General features: G+C 49.4%; 1 protein-coding gene and 1 long non-coding RNA gene across 3 annotated transcripts in view; one reads left to right on the top strand and one right to left on the bottom strand.

Moving 5' to 3' along the window:
- Positions 1–7498, top strand: part of LOC134476101 (uncharacterized) — a 49173-nt gene extending 41675 nt beyond the window's left edge. For both annotated transcript variants that reach the window (XR_010047587.1, XR_010047586.1), the window contains exons 3-4: positions 256–379; positions 3888–7498. This is a non-coding gene — a long non-coding RNA (uncharacterized LOC134476101). The remainder of the gene's footprint in view (positions 1–255; positions 380–3887) is intronic.
- The window catches only part of Unc13c (unc-13 homolog C), a 438787-nt gene that overhangs the window by 5410 nt on the left and 417526 nt on the right, over positions 1–15851 (bottom strand). Inside the window, exon 30 of the mRNA XM_003471882.5 lies at positions 581–673. Within this exon, the coding sequence (XP_003471930.2) occupies positions 581–673 (93 nt within the window). The remainder of the gene's footprint in view (positions 1–580; positions 674–15851) is intronic.

Raw genomic sequence — 15851 nt, 5'->3', positions numbered from 1 at the left:
GACCTCAGCTGTGTCGCCATTAGAATGCTAGGCTACATGAGGTGATAAATCTTAAAACTATATTGGGAGAACATGGTGCAAACCAAAGTGGATATTAAAAGGCCGAGTGTGTAATGATATAACAATAGCACACGGGTGTAATGAGCAAAATGGTAATCCTTAAATTTTACCCTTGGAATGACCTCTGCATTGAGACTAGTTTTACAATATGAAACTGATAGAGATACTAACATTAAATGTTTTCTAATTGTACAGAAAAAGAAATGAATGCATGAGTTCTGAGAGCAGTGAGAACAGTATGGCACTGATGTTCAATGAATATCCGCATCACAAACCGACCACAGAATATATCCTGCCTGAAGACTGGTCACCAGTGGAGGTAAACCATTTAGATCTTCTGAATAACACAGTCTAATATGTGTGCCATTGGTAGTTTCTGTGGTTTTCTCTAGATTCTCAGCTGTTCTAGGATCAGTGTATATTTTCCTAGGCTAGACATGAGAGAAACCAGTGTCTCGTATCATCTTGCTGTGTGTGTGCAAGGCGGCTGGTTACTTGATATATCTGCACAGGGCCCTACCTTTCACGGTGACCTTGTGCTCGCCAGTGCTGGGAGTGGCTGTGATGTCCACATGGACGGAGATCTGGCCCACGGCGTCCTTGGAGGAGCAGCCTGCAAGGAAGTGGAGGTTACTGCCCGGGCTCTTGGGTTCCTTGGGGATGGATGCCATCAGTTCTGCATCAGAGAGTTGGGCGGGTGAGAGGCTGGACAGATCCTGCATTAGCAGCTCAGTGTGATGCCGAGGACTGTCTATGGAACCTTTTGTTACATGGGTCTACAGCCTGGACGTGCTTGCTGACCCCACTCACTGACCCTGCTTATGATCCTGCTCACTGACCCCACTAGCCCAAGCTTTGTATGGATCGAAGAACCCACAGGATGCCCCTGGTGGTGACCATGTGGCAAGAACTCATTGTGCCCTGCAGTGCATTGTCCTCCACCTGTCGCTTAGCCTCAGGGAGCACAGCTGCTGCTCTCCACTCTGTGATAAGGACCTTTCCGAACCATGACACACCCGTCTCTGGGGACACGAAGAGGACCCTATAGGGCACCTGCCCTCATGGAGCTCACAGTGGCCAGCAGAGACAAAGCCCTGAAGGTCACACCGTAATAGGGCAGGCCTGAGACCCGCACAGAGGGCGTGGCAAGAAGCAGTGGTCTCTATGCCGGTTAATGCTGAAACGTGCTGTGTCGGAAACTCTTGTGACTTGGACCAGCTTAACTTCCATTCCCAAGTAGCATGGACAGTCTGCCATGTTCTTTAGTCTCTGTTACCTAATTTGTAAAATGAGGACAACACCACCCTTTTAATGTATACACATACTTATTATTTTGTGGTATGAGGAGTTGAACCCATGCCTTTTGCTAAGCTACATCCCAGCCCTTCTTTATTTACTCTTTTTTTTTTTTTTATTTTTATCGGTACCAGGGATTGAACTCATGACCATGCACTTGCAACGCAGGCACTTATGCCACTGAGCTAAATCCCCAGCCCTCTTTATTTACTCTTGAGACAGGGTCTCTCTAAGTTGCTAAATTGCCTGTCCTCCTGCCTCAGCCTCCCAGAGTGCTGGGATTACAGGCACCTGCTTGTATACTCACACTTACTAACATATCATCCATGAACAAAGCCACTTTTTCACAAATGGGAGCATATGCACTAATTTTTCACTTATTTTTATCTTTTTACCTAAAAGTAGGTAATGGAGATTATTATATTTCAGTCTGTGTAAAGCTGCCACCTTTTTTCTGTGACTTGGAATATCACAGCACTTGAACACTACTAAGTAAGGATTTGAGTTACTGGAAAATGATTGAAATGATTACTTGAAATGATCCCCTACTTGGAAATAAATCACTGAGATGCTTACAAACATTCAAGCATTTAAAACATTACAGTGTCCAGGAGATTTCTCATGCTTGGCCTTTAGCTTACAACAGGGTATAACCAACCAGTTCCTCATACTGCGGCCTCACGGGTCGGTGCCTTTCTCGTGGGAAGCTCACTCGCAGCTGTGGACCATGTCAAGAGTGGACTCCCATTCAGTCTTACCTCAGCCCTTAGAGACCGTGACCCTTGTGTGCTCATGTGTGATGTTCCAGAGGAACAAGACTGTGTTTGGGAAATAAATGGCTGATGTCCAGGGCAGGGACAGGAGCTGCGGAGTCCCTCAGGCTTCTGTCTGCAGAGGACAGAGTGGACGTAGCCCAGAGCCTGGTGCAGATCCTGCAGGGGAAAGCTGGGCCAGTGGTCACTTGGGGGACGAAGGGAGGGTTGCTCTGCCTCCGTCCATTCTTCGGGGAAATGCTGCCTAAGGCGGGGTCCCCAGAGGAGTGCTCAGCAGACAGCCTGTCTGTGTGAAGGAGCTGGGTGCAGGAGAACAGACTGTGGCAGTGGAGCTGCACCCAGGAGCTGAGGAGCTAAACACCCAAGGAGCACCAGCCCAGTGGTCAGGACCTTCCTCTCTGCCCTCTTCAATGCTGCAGAGAGGATGGGAGGGATGGTGGCCCACAGTCACATCTCCTGAGGGTCTCGTTATAATGTGTCCATTAAAGAAGCTAAAGGCCAAACTTCAGGAGGACGCCACCCTAAACCCACATAAGCTGCTGATGGGCAGGCAGCCAGCACAGTCCGGACCAGAGCTTGCGGCCTGGGGAGCCCAGCGGAGCTCCACACCCAGTCCACTCAGCCTCCAGTGCTGCTCCCTGGGAGAGTGCGGCCGCACCGCTGGCCCCCGTGCGCTGCAGTCACTTCACAGTTCACTTCGTGTACATGCTACTCTTCAAAAAGTTTGATCCTCACTGTTTAGTCATAGCCTGTTTCAAACTGAATTATTTTTCCATTATAACTTATAATAGGAAGGCTAGTAATTTTTGAACCTTAATTTTTTTCCAGATGACTGAATTTTTAATAAAAGTTAATTTTTAATGCTTGAGGGAAACACCTGTTTTTATTGCTTGCCTTGGTAATTTTGGGGGCATGTAGGTCTACAGTGTCAGGCACGATGTGTGAGAAGTTGCTGTGTTTGTCGTTGCTGTTTGCCCCTGGGTTCCCCTCGGTGCTTGCTGTCTGCAGCCTCCTCTGTGAGAACTTGGCAGCTCTGCTCACTGCTGCACCTGCTTGGGTCTGACCCCGGCACACAGACGAGAGTCTGCAGGAAGACTCGGCTGGGTGTTTCCCTGAGGTCTTCTACCCACAGGTGGCCCCTGTGTGGCTGTACACTCTGCCCTGGCCCTGGTGACATCTCCTGCCCTGCTGCTGCAGGTGGAGGAGGTCAGCATGCTGTCCTTCTGGCCTTCTTGGTTCCGTCCGTGCTTTGCACAGGGCTCCTTTGTGGCTCCTCCCCCAGTAATCCTCATGTTGGTGGCTGTCTGACTCCTCCAGAGGCCTGGATTAGCAGAGCTGTCGGTTGATCTGCTCGTGACTGTGGCAGGAAGGCTTCCAGGGCTCCCCAGTGTTTCTGGAGTATGCACATCAGTGATGTAGCCTTTGGGAGTGAGGTGGAAGTGCTTAACACAGAGCAACTCAACGACTTGGAAACCATTATTTGGTGTCATAGGGGAGACGATGCTGGAAGAGGAGCTCTGGGAGGCTGAGCAGGAACTTACATCCAGGTGAAAGGTGACCAAAGTGAGATGTACCCCAGTGCGGGCACACAGGCAGGCTGGCACATCCTGGCAGGTGCCAAGGGTTCAGTGCAGATGGGACACAGATGCAGGTGAGCGAGTGGAAGTGAGACAGTACCTTGAATGCCATCAGAAGTTTCAGTGGAAATCATAGATGGTCGGTGCGTGAGAGCTATTTGAAACCCTCTGGTTCTTGTAGGAGTGAGTCTGGGGAAGATGCCCTCTGTCCTCTGTCAGGGATGTCTCATGCTCACCGTTCAGCTGCACAGCTGCACCTCATCATGCCCAGGATAGGATCCTAGCCCCCAGGTCTCCTGAGGACCCTCTGACGACCTTGTTCCCCACCTGCACTGCTGGCACATGTGGTCACTGCTCCACAAGTTACTCCGAAATTCCACGATGTCATCAAGAAGAACGGCATGTTTGGAATCTCCTTTCTCCACTGTTCTAGGAAGCCCATTCAAATATCTCTACTATTGAGTTCTTATATTTTATTCTAAAATAATCTTTAATTATATTCTTGATCACCTCTAACATTACATAAAGTAGCACAAAGACTGGAATAATGGAATCTGGCTGTCTTGGTTATGAACTTTCATTTCCTGATACTTAAATGGAGATAAAACCACAGGCCTGGTAGCATGTAAACCCTGCTTTAAAGGATATACATTGTGTGACATACACATGAGAGCTGTGCAATCAGTGGGCCCATGTGTATTATGATAATAGCTCAGTACTTAAAGAGAATGACTCAAAGGTTTTAGCTCCCTTGAAGATTCACGCACAAAACCACATACAAAATCATGCCACACCCCCATGGACGTCATGATTATCTAGACCAAAGACCATGAAATGAGGAGTTACTGAAGCTTTCATCCGCAGCGCAGGAATTCTGACTGTGTTCATATGCATAGCCAAGATGTCACAGAACTGTCCCTTTGCCATGCAAAAACGTGGGTCAGTCATGATCCTGTGAAATGCGTTTCCTTAGCAGAGCTTCAGAACACTGATATTGAGACCAGGGATGGCAAGCAAAGGCCACTCTGCAACTCAGAAAGTGGCTGTGGTCAATCACTCCTATCTAAGAGCCCAGAGGAGTGAGTGCTGACCAGCATGTGAAGAGAAAGAAATCTGTTGCACACCGCTGTCGGGAATGTAAGTTAGCACAGCCATTATGGAAAATTGTGTGAAGGGTCTTTGGAGACAAAACCAGAACTCGTCCCATTACTGCATCTATTTCCACGAGAAATGAGGCCAATGTGTCAAAGAGATAAATGCTCTGTGAGCACTAAACACAGAAACTTAAAACACGAGGGAAAAACGCACTCCCACCTTCACAGCAGCCCCATTCACAAGTGCTATGAAATGGAAATACTTGTCAGTGGGCATGGTGGGCAAACAGGTGAAGAGAAGGAACTTAGACACCATGGGATACTAGTTAGCCCTACCAAGAGTGGAACCTGTGATTGGTGACAACCTGGGAGACCTAACCATCAGTTAGTGAAATTAGCCAGGTACAGAAGCCATGGTCTCCTTCACAGGCAGGGTGTGAAAAGGTGGAGCCTGTGGGGGCTGGGAGTGGAGGAGTAGATGCCAGCAGAGTCGGGGACCAGGGGGCAGGGCGAGTGGTCAGTGGGGCAGTGAGAAAGGAGCAGAAGATGTGGCACACTGTGTACCTAAGATGAAGGGCCTAAAAGTTTTTGCCTTGGGAAATGGCAAGTTGGGGACAGAGGTGTGTGACTGATGGAACTCATGCTGACTTCAGCTTTCAGAGAAGAAACAAAACAGACTCCTGTGTATTAAGGGCTAGCATCTGCTGGGTGCCAGGATTGTTAAAGCCTGTCTGGGTGGCCTGGTGTACATTACTGTGTGGCACAAAGTGGCAGTGGCTGGTTTCTCCCCAGAGAAACCAAAGTAGGGAAGCGACAGCCAAACTGTGGTTTCCCTATGTCTGTAATGAGAGAGCCTCTCACCAAAGCACCTGCCAGAAGGGGTCATTTCTTCTGAAAAGCAGTCATCAAGGCCGTCGCAGAGGGGCAAGACTCATGAGCAGGAAATGCTGTGCTCACCCGGGGATGCCTGTGTGTTTCAGTGTGGTGCCCTTATGATAAAGTTCACGCTGTTTTGGTTGGCAGAGGAGACATCTGCACTTGCCGCCTCCTCCACACAGAAGAGCCAAGGGGACAGGTGTGTCACTGCATATTGAGGTGGCAACCACGGAGAACACCAGAAATCAGAAGGAGAAACTTGCACAACTCATAGGCCTGGGATAAAAGCATAATAAGCATCTATCCACCAGCTCCCCAGCCAGGGTGAGGGCTAAAGAGACAGATGGCAGCAAGTGGGCAGTGTGATGCTGGCAACCTGGGCATCCACACAGCTGCACAGTCCTTGCAGGCCAACTGAGGTGGCCAGTTGGAGCTCCACACAGCACCCCTGCCACGATTCCTCCAGCCAACCCTGCGCTAGCCAGGAAGATATTGGGAAGGAAAGCTATCATCTGACCATGGGCTGCTGAGAGGTCAGAAGCTCCTACATTGCTCCAGGACCTCAGAGACAGCCACCACATAAGCGCAAGGGACAGCAGCCTCGAGAGCCCAGTGCAGCTCAGCAGAGTTCCTCTGGCCCCCACTCTGCTGTCGTCCCTGTAAGAGGCAGTTGTTAGGAGGTGGAGGGAGTATGAATGGAATGCAAAGACAGTTTTAATAAAGCTAAAGGAGGGCCAAGAGAATGTAGACAAGCAGAGATACAAAATTGGGAAGATAATGCAGGATACACAGGAGAAACTCATCAAAGAGCTTCTGAAAAAGGGCCAAACAAATCTGGGAAATGAAGAGGCTGATGCACCAATAAAATACACAATCAAAAGCCTTAACAGCAGACTACAGCAAGCAGTAGAAAGCACATCATCTAAGTCCAAGGTCCATGAGAATGAAGGTAAGGTAGAGGAAATCCATGAACTGATGTGATAGAGAACACTTGACTAATTGTGGGAAAGAAGTGGGCATCCACAGAGGAGGTTAACAGAACCCCAAGTACACAGGGCCACAAAGATCTTCACTAAGGCATGCTACAGTCAGACTTTCAAACATTCAAGAGAAAAGCCCAAGTAACATTTAAGAGAATCATTATATTAGGCTAAAAGCAGACTCAGCAGCACAAACCCTATGGACAACAAGGAAGGAATGAGTGACAGACCCAATGTCCTCCCACCAAAATAACTTCCAGCCAAACATGCTATCCCAGTGGGGCTCAGAGGACCCAAGAGGACCCGAGGGCAAGCTGCCTCCCAGACTCTGGTGAGATCATCAGGTAGAGTGAATCAAGTCAGACATAGGTTAAACACGGCATGATTTCTCTTCACTAAAACCCTTTTGATCAAGCAGTTTCTAGTCTACGAACCTGTCTTATAGAAATATTGGCAAATGTGTGTAACTAATATGCTTTTATCATGGTTTCAAATCAGACAAGCTATGCTTGTGGGTAGTAAACCAGCAAGTGCATCATGAAACATCTTACGGGTGCTGTGAGCCCATGCCAGAAGTGTGCAGGGACTCTGTGTGAAGGACATGAAGCAAAAAAGGAAAAACCAAACAATGGTGCAATACGCATGTTCCCATGGTGGGTGTGTGTGAGCTCACCCCTGTGCAACCCAGATTCTGGAAACAGACCAAGGCATATGTGAGTAGAGACGGAGGTGGCTGAGTGTGCCAGCTTTTCCATGATAAGCTTTCACATTACCCGAATTGTTTCAGTGAGCATCTACCATTTATTAAAATGTTTGAATAAACAGACAAAAGAACTAGATGTCGGGGGTGACCCTGATCAGAGTGCTATCGGCCCTATGTGCTGTATGGACTGCTGAGTGCGCCCTTCCTGAGTCATCGGGGAGCACAGGGCATGGCAGGTGGAGGGAGCAGTGTTCCCTGTGGCCTGGTAGCAGCTGCCTTGGTGACAGCAGCAACAGCCCTGATACCTCTGCAGTCAACAATCAAGTATGTCCACCTGGAAGAATGTTCAGGAAGTGGAGGTAAAAGCCCATTTGAAAAAGAGAAAGAAATTGCCTTTGTTGTGCACAGCAGTGGCAACAGAGCTAGAGATGATGCGGTTCTCAGCAGTTGGTCCAGGTTCCACCCCACAGGCAGCTTGGAATACCCAGGGGAAATACAAAGGCAGGTTGACAGAGTGCAGGGCAGCTCTTATTACCGTCTGCAAGTAGCTCCTCTGCAGGAAGGACATCCTCCAGAGGCTCTGACCTTTCTATCTGAGCTGGTCTAATCTGACATCATGGGGGCCAGGTCAGCGAGAGACAAAGGAGCTGCAGGGGACACAAGGAGGAGCTCTGCTGGGAGAAACAAAGGCAGACAGGGGAGAACAGCAGGCCAACAGCACAGGTCCCATGAGCCATCTGGGTTTCCCTCCTGCCTTCTCTGTGCTGCTTACGGATCACTACCCAGGACTGCACCGAGTTGGACTTCAAAATAGGGGCGGGAGTACGTAGGAGCACAAACTATAAGTAAACGAAGTAAACATGACTTATTTACTTGGTTACTATTATGTTAAATCTACACACCTAGGAAGCAGAAACCCTTTTGACAAGTGGAATAAATACGAACATGAAACTCTACTAGATGATACTGATTTTTCACCAGAAAAGGCTGAGTTCTGGCTCTACCACGTGCTGGCTGTGGCAGTGGGTGGTCACCTAGCTTCTCAGGGACTCAGCTTCCTTAACCACGGAACTCAGGCCATCACATTCCTTCCCAGGATTCCGAGGGCAAGGTGTGCTGTTGGGTGAAATTCCTATCTGAAACACTGAGATTCCGGCTTCTCTTGATGTGCAGGCTGGGGACTGCACCTCGGGGCTCGGTCCTGGGTGGACATGCACTGGCACCCTTCCAGTCCGTCCCCACTTCGCTGAAACCATTGAGACTGAACCTCTGTCATGGCCAGTACCCCTCCATTTATAGTGCAGGCTGTGCCGCTCCATGGCATCACTTCCCTTTAAAATTAAAGCCAACCTGAGTGTATACTTTTTAAAGGTTGAAAAAGAACATAAATTTATGAATAGAGAATGTAGTCAGATGTCTTCTCTGATCTGTCCACAAGGAAGACCTCTTCTCTGATATGACTTCATTTAGAGCTCTGTGTTCTATTTTGATTTTAGTTATCACTACAAAATACCTGTGTCACAGTTTGGCTCTAAAATGTCCCCCACAGTCTCCTGTGTGTGGGAGGTGATTGGGTCTCAGGGCTGAGCCTTCATGTGACTTCAGTTCTGATAGTACTGGAGGCCCCCGACAGGGTCTGGGGCTGGGTCCAAGTCCCCACTCCACTCTCCACTTCCAGCAGTGTGGGTTGAGTACTTTCCCTCCACCGTGCCGCCTCCGCTAGTGTCCCACAGACCGGACTGAGAGCCAGGGTGAACATGTCCTCCACTGAGTGCTGGATGTTGAGTGTTTTGTCCCAGCGATGGGAAAGTGTCTAAGAAGATCGGTACTTCCAGCAGCATCATTTGCAGGCTCCCGAGGCAGGGTGTGTGGTGACCCCTCTGCAACCTTGATACCTGGCTAGAGCCCTGGCCTCAGTGGGCTCAGGGACAAGCTCGGCAGATCCGGGCTGGGTGTGCTGCATGGAACTGAGCTCCCTGATTCAGCATGTGGCCAAGTTCCTTCATCATCACGACCTTCTGCTTTTCACTGAGATGCGGGTGGGGTGGCGTAGTGGGGCTGTGAAGCTTAGACAATGCAGAGCACTCAGTCTCCAAGGCCTGAGGGAGCCAGGCAGACACAGTCCTGGGCTGGGCAAAGCACCACTATCAGTTCAGCTGACAAGGTGCCTTGGTTTGGGTCCCTGGGTGCTTACTGTGGTTCCCTGGGTTCATCCACCTTCCACTTACACCTGACCTTTGAAGTCAGTTGCTGGTTACAAATGGTTACCGCATACAGTTTTAGGCTGGACTTCAAACAAATTTCTTCCAGTTAGAAATGCGTCCAGAGTGCTTCTAAAACTATACTGCCCCTCCCTTCCCATCCTGTAACCCTGTATAGCAGCCAGATCTGAAGCCCTTATTCACTCAGATTGGGCCTGAAGAAGAACAAGGTCCATTCTGAGTCCCTCTCAGGGCGAACTCGGGCACTCTGCCACTCACGGCAGCAAAAGCAGGTTTGTGCCCTACACAGGGCTTTTTTCCTGCTGTTTAGCAAAGCAGCAGCCGGTGGGCTGGGGACGGTGGTTTGTTTTATTTGGCAGCATCCTTCTCTCAGAGCTGAGCCAGCAGCCTTGCAAAGGCACAGTACTTTTGCAGGAGGACAAGTGGCTTTGCTTCCAGAGGACTTGGTCCTTGACTTACTCGTTAGCCAGTCACAGAATTACCAGGCAGCTCTGCCCCAGAGAACACACAGAGTTCAGATGCCATCCAAGGCCTTGGTGTACACTACAAATACATGAAGAGCTTTGAACACCAGCGTGGGTCCCAGCAGAGAGTTTGGGGTGCAGCCACAGTGCCTGCTTTGTTCTGGGGGGGTGTCTGTTTGGTCACAGCAGGGGACTGCATGGAGCCTTGGGCTGGGGAGCTCAGCATGACATGGGCACTGTGAGATCAGCGGCTCTGCAAGGCAGATGGGGCAGCGCTGTGATTTTGGGAACCAGTGCACTAGTCTGGGGAGCAGGGCTCTGGGGGTCAGCCCAGAAGGATGGCACTGCTGGGCACAGCTCCAGGTGACTTGACTCCAGACCTCAGCTCCAGGATGGACACAGGGACTTACTCCCTTCGGTGAGGACCAGCCAGACCTCCAGAGTCTGATGCAGAGGAGACGGAATGCAGCACTGCACGGTCGTCCCAGTGCCCTGGGACCTTGCAGGTCACCTCCCCAGCCTCACCACTCAGAGCCTGAGTCCCCAGCTTTGTCTGGGGACAAACACTGGCTAGGTCCCTGCTGAGAAGAAGGCTTATCTCACACCCAGGACTAGAGCATGGCTGACTTGGAGGCTGATTCACGGTGCTGCTCAGGCTCTGCCTGGGCTCCCTCCTTAACCACTGGGAGGACTCTGTCCTGTTCGAACTCTCATGCTGTCTACCCCAGGGACACTGACTTCAGTGGCCTCACAGGAAAATGACATCCCTGAGCCACCTCCTGGATGCTGTGCCACCCTGTGTTTACCCTAGACGGACACGCTGAGATGGGAATATTATACTACCAGAAACTGGCTTCTTAAGAGAGATGATGGTCAAAGGAGTCGACTTCCCTGGGCAGTCTGCTGCTTGCTGGGCTTCATGTTGAGAGTTGCATCTCCTCTTGGAGGAGAAGGGAGGCCCTGAGGAAGGCAAGCTCTGGAGGACAGAACATAAGTGATGGGGATCCCACCATGGGGCCCCACTGTTCACCAGCAAACCTACACTCAAACCCAGACATCACAATGGGGACTTTTCCTCATTTAAGAACAAAGAGCAATTTCAAATGTTTAGTTGACTTCTTAATTGGAAAATAATTAAAAATAGTCTATAAGCATTGGCGACATAACAAGCACCATTTGGCTCTTGTCTGTCATGGGAGGTTGTGAATTCTTAAAAAGCTCATCCTTTTGGAAATTTCTGACTGACCAGGAAGGCATCCGTGTGTCACCTGGAACAAGCAGACACACCAGGATGTCTGATATGGTGTGCGCAATGCCAGGACATGGCCACATCGTGCGGCTGGGAAGGTGGGCTTGGGAGGAGCGGAGGGCAGGTGCGGGGCTCAGCTCTGCAAGCGGAGGACGAGGGCTTAGGGCAGGCTGAGGGCTGGAGACCCGGGCATTTGCCACTGAGGGTCAAAGGAGGTCAGAGGGTCGCTGAACAAGCAGGGACGGGCACTGAGGAGACGACGAGAGGGCAGAACGGTGTGCTTATGGGTCAGACACAGGAGGACCACTCAAAAGAGCGCTTTCCATGGTCCAGACAGAGAAGTCCCCATGCCATGGCCACCAGGAAGGGGCCCTGATCTGGCTGGGGTGATAGTGATAGACCTGACTTCCTGTCCCTGGCAAAGGGTAGATATAGCCCTGCTGCAAGCTGACGAGGGCTGATGAGCACAGACTGGGAGTCTCTCCCACACGGCTCCACATGTTCTTCAGGGGTGCCAGCAAAGCGACTTTCTGAGAATCAAATACTTTTCTCATTGAAAAGTTTAAGCCATGCTACAGTGCACTCAGGACCATAAGGGGGAGTCACACCTAGGAGAGCTCTGGGAAGAAGGCTCAGGCATGGCCACTGGGTTTGGGGGGTTCCCCACCCTAGGACCACCTCATAAAGCCCAAATTGAGGACAGCGCTTGGCATGGCACAAGCTCTAATCCTTCTCCTGGTGACTGCTGATGCCCAAGGCCGGCATGTAGCTGTGTCTGGGAGCAGGAGAAGAAGGAATGGGGAAAGGGATTCTCCAGTCACGACATCACCACTCCAACATGGTCTGCAGCCTGGGCAGATCCCCGATGGGTATCACACAAAACTCCCTGCTGCTGAGAGGCCGCGGCCCAGCAACCCCAGTCCTGAGGAGATAAACTGGGGAATGGAGGAGACTTAGACATCGCAGAAGGAAAGCGTGTATCTGAGGACACACTCTAGGCTTTCAGCACTGTACAGAAAGCAAGGCGGGGTTCCCCAAAACCAGGTGGCACTGGAGGGGGCAGAGGTGGAGCTTCTGGCCAGCAACGGCTAGTCGTTGGCCTTGGTGTCCTTTCCTGAGTTTCCTGTGCTCTGCATTCTGTGCTGTGCATTTTACAATGCAGGTAGAAAAGATAATAAACCTTCAAAATAAAACTGTCAATGCATTCTGTGACCATGCCTCATAATAAATGAAACTACGTAAGCATAGGTGCACTGACAGAATAAGTTCGAAATGAAACTATGAAGATGCTCCCCTTGCTGGGACCTGAAGCTGCTTCCTGTCCTGTGAAGGCTGGCGCAGGCAGCTGGAGGATCCACACTGGCTCCTAAACTGCTCTTCTGGCTCCTTCCAGCTCGGAGACACAGATCTGCAGTGCTCACACAAAACCAGAAGCCACTGTGCTTACTATTCTGGCAGTGCCGTAGTGGGCTACTCTGTCTCCAGCTGGGAGGCTCTGAGGAAACCACCCCAAGTTTGTGTCCCAAGCCTTCTTGGCCCTGGGGGTGGAGGACTGATGTCTCCTCCAGCTGTGCAGGGAGGGAGGTCCCCACCTGGGCCAAGGACTGTGAGGCACTGGGGGTGCCCATGGGCTCACGGCTTAGGCAGAGGATGGGTTCACATCTGCCCATGACCCCTAAGGCAGCGGATAGGACTCAGCCATCTACGCCCACCCACTGGTGCCTGGCCCTCACCTGCCTTCACTACTCCACTTCTTGGGGAAACCCGTCTCTAGGGCCTCAGTGGTGAACCTTGGGGAACTGTCAGAGATACACACAGCCTGCTGTGGCACATGTGCCAGAGGTTCACCAGCACTGCTCTCAGAAACAGCAGGGGCCCTCAGATGGACTGGGTGACTTTGCATCAGGGAGAAGTAGACAGGGGCCTGGACCATTGGCTACTCTCACCTCAAGGCAGAAGCCAGTGCTCAAGACTGCCACAGACGCAAGCCAGAAGTACAAGGATGTTTGGTGGTATAGGGAGCCCATGAAGGTAGGCTGGGCTGAGACGACATTGGGATCAGAGACCTCACTTAGGTAAGATTTGAGCAGATATCAGTGCCCACAGGAGAGGAAAGGAAAATGTAAAAAGTGGGCGAAGTGGTCTAACCTGGTGTTGTGTTATTGGCCATTCCTGTAGATGGGCAGTAAAGCTGACTCCATGCTCTCACAGGAGGAACCCTGTAGCAGTCTTGTTTGGGGCCCCTTGCTCTGCCCCTTGGTGAGAAACCCTATTTTATTGCCCTCTGCTGTCCCTGCACTCCTGGCCTAAAGGCTAAAATGTTTGCTGCTAATCTAGTTTAACGAATGCCCACTGCACAGCATGTTGAGTGCTCTTTGTAACTGGATTAAGGCAGAACACAGTTACTCCATCGCCTGTGAGCTGTGAGTCACCTGGGGGTTCGGTGTTGCCCCAGCAGGTGGATGGCAGCACTTGGTCCCCCCCCACCCGCCCCGAGCTTGTGAGTGAGTTGGTAACCACTCTGCAGTGCAAGTAGTGTCCAGCATCCTTTTTATTGCAAAGCGCCTAGCAGAAGGTGTTAATAAATGATAGTAAACCCAACAGGTTTTACATTGAGAATTGCTTTTCCTCTAAGAAAAATAAAAAACAATTAATTTGAAAGAACTAAGAGAAATTGCTACCTTTCCCAATGCCTCTAACTTTAATAGTGTTCTCTTTAAATCACTTACAGCTGCTGGGGAGAGGCAGGTGGAGAGGAGGCACTCATATTTTTCCTTAGGTTTTAAGAGTTAAGAAGAAAAGGCCCTTATACGGGACACAGCACAGAAGCAAAAGATCAAGTAATCTTATACCTACCTAAGGGAATTTGCTAGAAATGGGGATTCATCTTCCTCTGTAAAGGTGATTGAACAAGGAAGCAGGTTCTGTAAAGGAAACTGTTAAGAACTATAGAAGCCAAGTGTTTTGGCTGCTTTAAACACTTGGCCACTGTAGGAACAACTGCTTTCTGGGGGTTCTTGCTGTGCCTGGATCCATAATAAATATCATCAAAAAATCTTATGTTTTCAAAACTTGGGCTGTCTACTGGAGCTGGAAAACAGGCTCTTTACCATTGTTTGTAGATAGAAGTAATAATGACTGACCTGAGGAAATATAGATTATGTTACAGGGTTGTAGGAGGCACAAAGTCAAAGCAAAATAAAAGAGAACAGGCCTCATATTTAGAGACAATCGTTTGGCCCTTTCGTTTTATTGATCTGACCCCTGAAGCTGGCAAAGCTGCACATCGCTGCAGGAAATGTATGAGGTGTGGACTCCTGAGATGATAGGGATTTAAATAATCCCAGCCACTAGAAATTAGGTTTTGATTCTTAACTTCTTTGAACCTCTTTTATTCCCCACTGCTAAGAGAGAGGTAGTAATATTTCTCTATCTGTGATTTTGTGATGAAATAAATTTCAAAATATTTGGTAAATGAAAATTTGCTTATTGTAAATTATTATGAGCAGAGTAGAAGTGAGATGGAGATAGAGGAACAGTATTACCTTACTTTTACTTAGTATTGTTAAATTCCTTTTTACAACAGCACATTTGCTCCTTTTTCATTTGGTAGATACTTGTTGAGTGCCAGTGTCGTGGATAAAGAAATAAAATGGGCAACTGCTATAGACTGGCTCCTGGATGGTGCCACAGGGCTCACCTGGTGGGGGACCTGTCCAAGCCTGTGGTCCTTTAGGGCCCTTCAGCAGCTGGGGCTGATGGAAGGCAACCAGGCCACTAGAGACACAGCCCACAAAGGGACACTGGTGTTTCAGCCCCTTCCTCTCTTGGTCTTTGCTTGGTAAGTGTCTTGTACACTGCAAGCTTCCCGCCCTGATGTCTGCCTCAACACAAATACAAAAATAAAGGGTGAGGCTCCCAGAGACTGATACCCCTGAATCTGTAAGCCAATAAAAACCTTCATTTTTCAGAAGCTATTTTGCTAGAGGGATCGAAAGCTAAAACACCCACACTACCCTTGCTATCATTTTTTGAGGGGCAACAAGCTCTTTATTCAAATAATGAGTATTTGTGTCTCAGTACAGCACAGCAAGTGCTTCCTGAGTGCCTGAGAGGTGATAAATGTTGCACTAATAATTTACATCAACTTTAGGAACTTCAAGTTATTTCTGACATCTGAGCAGCCAGATTTAGGATATTTAGTAAAAATTATGGACATATTTAGGGTATAAGTAAAAATTATATCATAAAATCAATGGAAGTGAGTATAGGAACTAAAAATTCTAAATATATATGCACCCAATGTAGAAGCCAGTTCATAGACTGAGGGAAAGGAAAAACAGACTCCAATCCTATAACATCTGAGAAACTGGCCACCCTACATTCAGTAATGGAGGGGTTATCTGGACAGAAAAATCAAAGGAATGGCAGGGTTCAATCACAGCCTGAGCCCAGTGAGTCTCACAGACCTCTATGGGATAATCCATCCAACAGCTACAAAAAGTCCCTTTCATCAGCCATGGGCAGCCACTGGTTCACAGCCCATGACAGTCCATA

The sequence above is a fragment of the Cavia porcellus genome, unplaced genomic scaffold (assembly GCF_034190915.1).
Source record: "Cavia porcellus strain 051 isolate PalLab524CR breed Dunkin Hartley unplaced genomic scaffold, mCavPor4.1 scaffold_1, whole genome shotgun sequence".
In the NCBI taxonomy this organism is placed as follows: domain Eukaryota; kingdom Metazoa; phylum Chordata; class Mammalia; order Rodentia; family Caviidae; genus Cavia; species Cavia porcellus.
Note: the sequence above shows the minus strand (reverse complement) of the source record. Positions and strands in the feature narration are given on the sequence as shown.